This window comes from Oncorhynchus gorbuscha, linkage group LG02, assembly GCF_021184085.1.
Source record: "Oncorhynchus gorbuscha isolate QuinsamMale2020 ecotype Even-year linkage group LG02, OgorEven_v1.0, whole genome shotgun sequence".
In the NCBI taxonomy this organism is placed as follows: domain Eukaryota; kingdom Metazoa; phylum Chordata; class Actinopteri; order Salmoniformes; family Salmonidae; genus Oncorhynchus; species Oncorhynchus gorbuscha.
The window spans coordinates 10830166-10832665 of record NC_060174.1 but is presented as its reverse complement, the minus strand read 5'-3'; the positions used below and the strand labels follow the sequence as shown (position 1 = coordinate 10832665).

Here is a 2500-nt window from a genome sequence, read left to right as displayed (position 1 = left end):
CAGGATCTCCTTGTACAGGGCTGGCTGGCTGCCTGTTATTTCACTGTAATGACTGCAGGTAAACTGTTACTTCAGGCTCCCATTTTGACTTTATTTATCCCCAATCGCTGTTCACTGCGCCGGGACCTAACCAAAAACATCCTGCAAGCCAGCGCCAGGAGAGCTCCAGCGCCTGAGAGCGAGCGCCAAAAACCATAATGGAATAATAAATTACCCTGACAGAAGAATAGAATATTTATCCAGAATTTTGATATTCTGAGCGTGGGCAGCATTTGTCTTGCCAGCAGCATCGGGCCCAGGAACCTGGTTTATTCTCGCGCTCTCGCTCTCTCTCTCTCCCCCCCTCCCCCTAAGGGAAGAGCTGCCACCAACTTCATCAATGTTTTTATTACCATTATGCACTGACTGTCTTAATGGTCTTGATAAATGACTTGCCTTGTTAAATAAAGGTTAAAAAAAAATAATAATAATTTTAACCTGCACAGACGTTCTTATTTCAAGGCACCGAGCAGCTGCTAATGATGCTGTTGTTCCCCTGTTCTTATTTTCTCTCCCTCTTCCTCTCTCCCTCTCTCTTTGTCTTTCTCTTTGTCTTTCTCCTTTGTCTTTCTCTTTGTCTTTCTCTTTGTCTTTCTCTTTGACTTTCTCAAGGTGTCTAATTGTGTGTCAAATAAAAATCAAATACCATTTTATTTGTAACATGCTTTGTAGACTAACAGTGAAATGCCTAGTTACGGGGCCCTTCCCAACAACAGGTGTAGACTAACAGTGAAATGCCTAGTTACGGGTCCTTCCCAACAACAGGTGTAGACTAACAGTGAAATGCCTAGTTACGGGTCCTTCCCAACAACAGGTGTAGACTAACAGTGAAATGCCTAGTTACGGGTCCTTCCCAACAACAGGTGTAGACTAACAGTGAAATGCCTAGTTACGGGCCCTTCCCAACAACAGGTGTAGACTAACAGTGAAATGCCTAGTTACGGGTCCTTCCCAACAACAGGTGTAGACTAACAGTGAAATGCCTAGTTACGGGTCCTTCCCAACAACAGGTGTAGACTAACAGTGAAATGCCTAGTTACGGGCCCTTCCCAACAACAGGTGTAGACTAACAGTGAAATGCCTAGTTACGGGTCCTTCCCAACAACAGGTGTAGACTAACAGTGAAATGCCTAGTTACGGGCCCTTCCCAACAACAGGTGTAGACTAACAGTGAAATGCCTAGTTACGGGCCATACCAAGTGGGGATGCAGCCAATCAAGATGCTCTCAATGGTGCAGCTATAGAACTTTTTGAGGATCTGAGGGCCCACGCCAAATCTGTTCAGCCTCCTGAAGGGAAAGTGGTGCTGTCGTGCCCTCTTCACGACTGTGTTGGTGTGTGTGGACAATGATAATTCGTTAGTGATGTGGACACAGAGGACCTTGAAGCTCTCGACCCTCTCCACTACAGCCCCGTCGATGTTAATGGAGGAGAGATCGGCCCTCGGTTTTCTGGGGCCCACTATCGGCTCCTTTGTCTTGTTGATATTGAGGGAGAGGTTGTTGTCCTGGCACCATACTGCCAGGTCACTGACCTCCTCCTTATAGGCTGTCTCATTGTAGTCGGTGATCAGGCCAACCGCCGTTGTGTCGTCAGCAAACAAGGAGTATAGGAGGGGACTAAGCATGCGTGGCGGATGTGTTGTTGCCTACCCTCACCAAATTGGGGCGGCCCGTCAGGAAGTCCAGTATCCAGTTGCAGAGGGAGGTGTTTAATCCCAGTGTCTTGAGCTTAATGATGAGCTTTGTGGGCACTATGGTGTTGAACGCCGAGCTACAGTATAGTCAATGAACAGCATTCTCACATAGGTGAACCTCTGGTCCAGGCTTGAAACGTGTGTGTGTGTGTGTGTGTGTGTGTGTGTGTGTGTGTGTGTGTGTGTGTGTGTGTGTGTGTGTGTGTGTGTGTGTGTGTGTGTGTGTGTGTGTGTGTGTGCGTGCGTGCGTGCGTGCGTGCGTGCGTGCGTGCGTGCGTGCGTGCGTGCGTGCGTGCGTGCGTGCGTGCGTGCGTGCGTGCGTGCGTGCGTGCGTGCGTGCGTGCGTGCGTGCGTGCGTGCGTGCGTGCGTGCGTGCGTGCGTGCGTGCGTGCGTGCGTGCGTGCGTGCGTGCGTGCGTGCGTGCGTGCGTGCGTGCGTGCGTGCGTGCGTGCGTGCGTGCGTGCGTGCGTGCGTGCGTGCGTGCGTGCGCGTGTGTGTGTGTGTGTGTTCGCGTCTGTCCCCACAGTCCATCGATCCAGGCCAGCAGTTTACGTGGGAACACTCCAACCTGGAGGTGAACAAGCCTAAAAACCGCTACGCCAACGTCATCGCCTACGACCACTCCCGCGTCATCCTCGCACCCATCGAAGGTAAGACCGTAACACTTTTTGGCACTTTTCACCCCCCAATTGCAACTTCAATACTTGATATTTGGTCTGTTCTGTCCTGTTGTCCAGGGTTTAAAGGTCATTGGTGTTGAGACCA

The 2500-nt window shown here is 50.6% G+C and overlaps 1 protein-coding gene across 22 annotated transcripts in view; it reads left to right on the top strand.

The window, feature by feature from the left end:
* Positions 1–2500, top strand: part of ptprsa (protein tyrosine phosphatase receptor type Sa) — a 449805-nt gene that overhangs the window by 400387 nt on the left and 46918 nt on the right. For all 22 annotated transcript variants that reach the window (XM_046301062.1, XM_046301171.1, XM_046301161.1 and 19 more), the window contains one exon: positions 2262–2385. In XM_046301062.1, coding sequence (XP_046157018.1) covers positions 2262–2385 — 124 coding nt within the window. The remainder of the gene's footprint in view (positions 1–2261; positions 2386–2500) is intronic.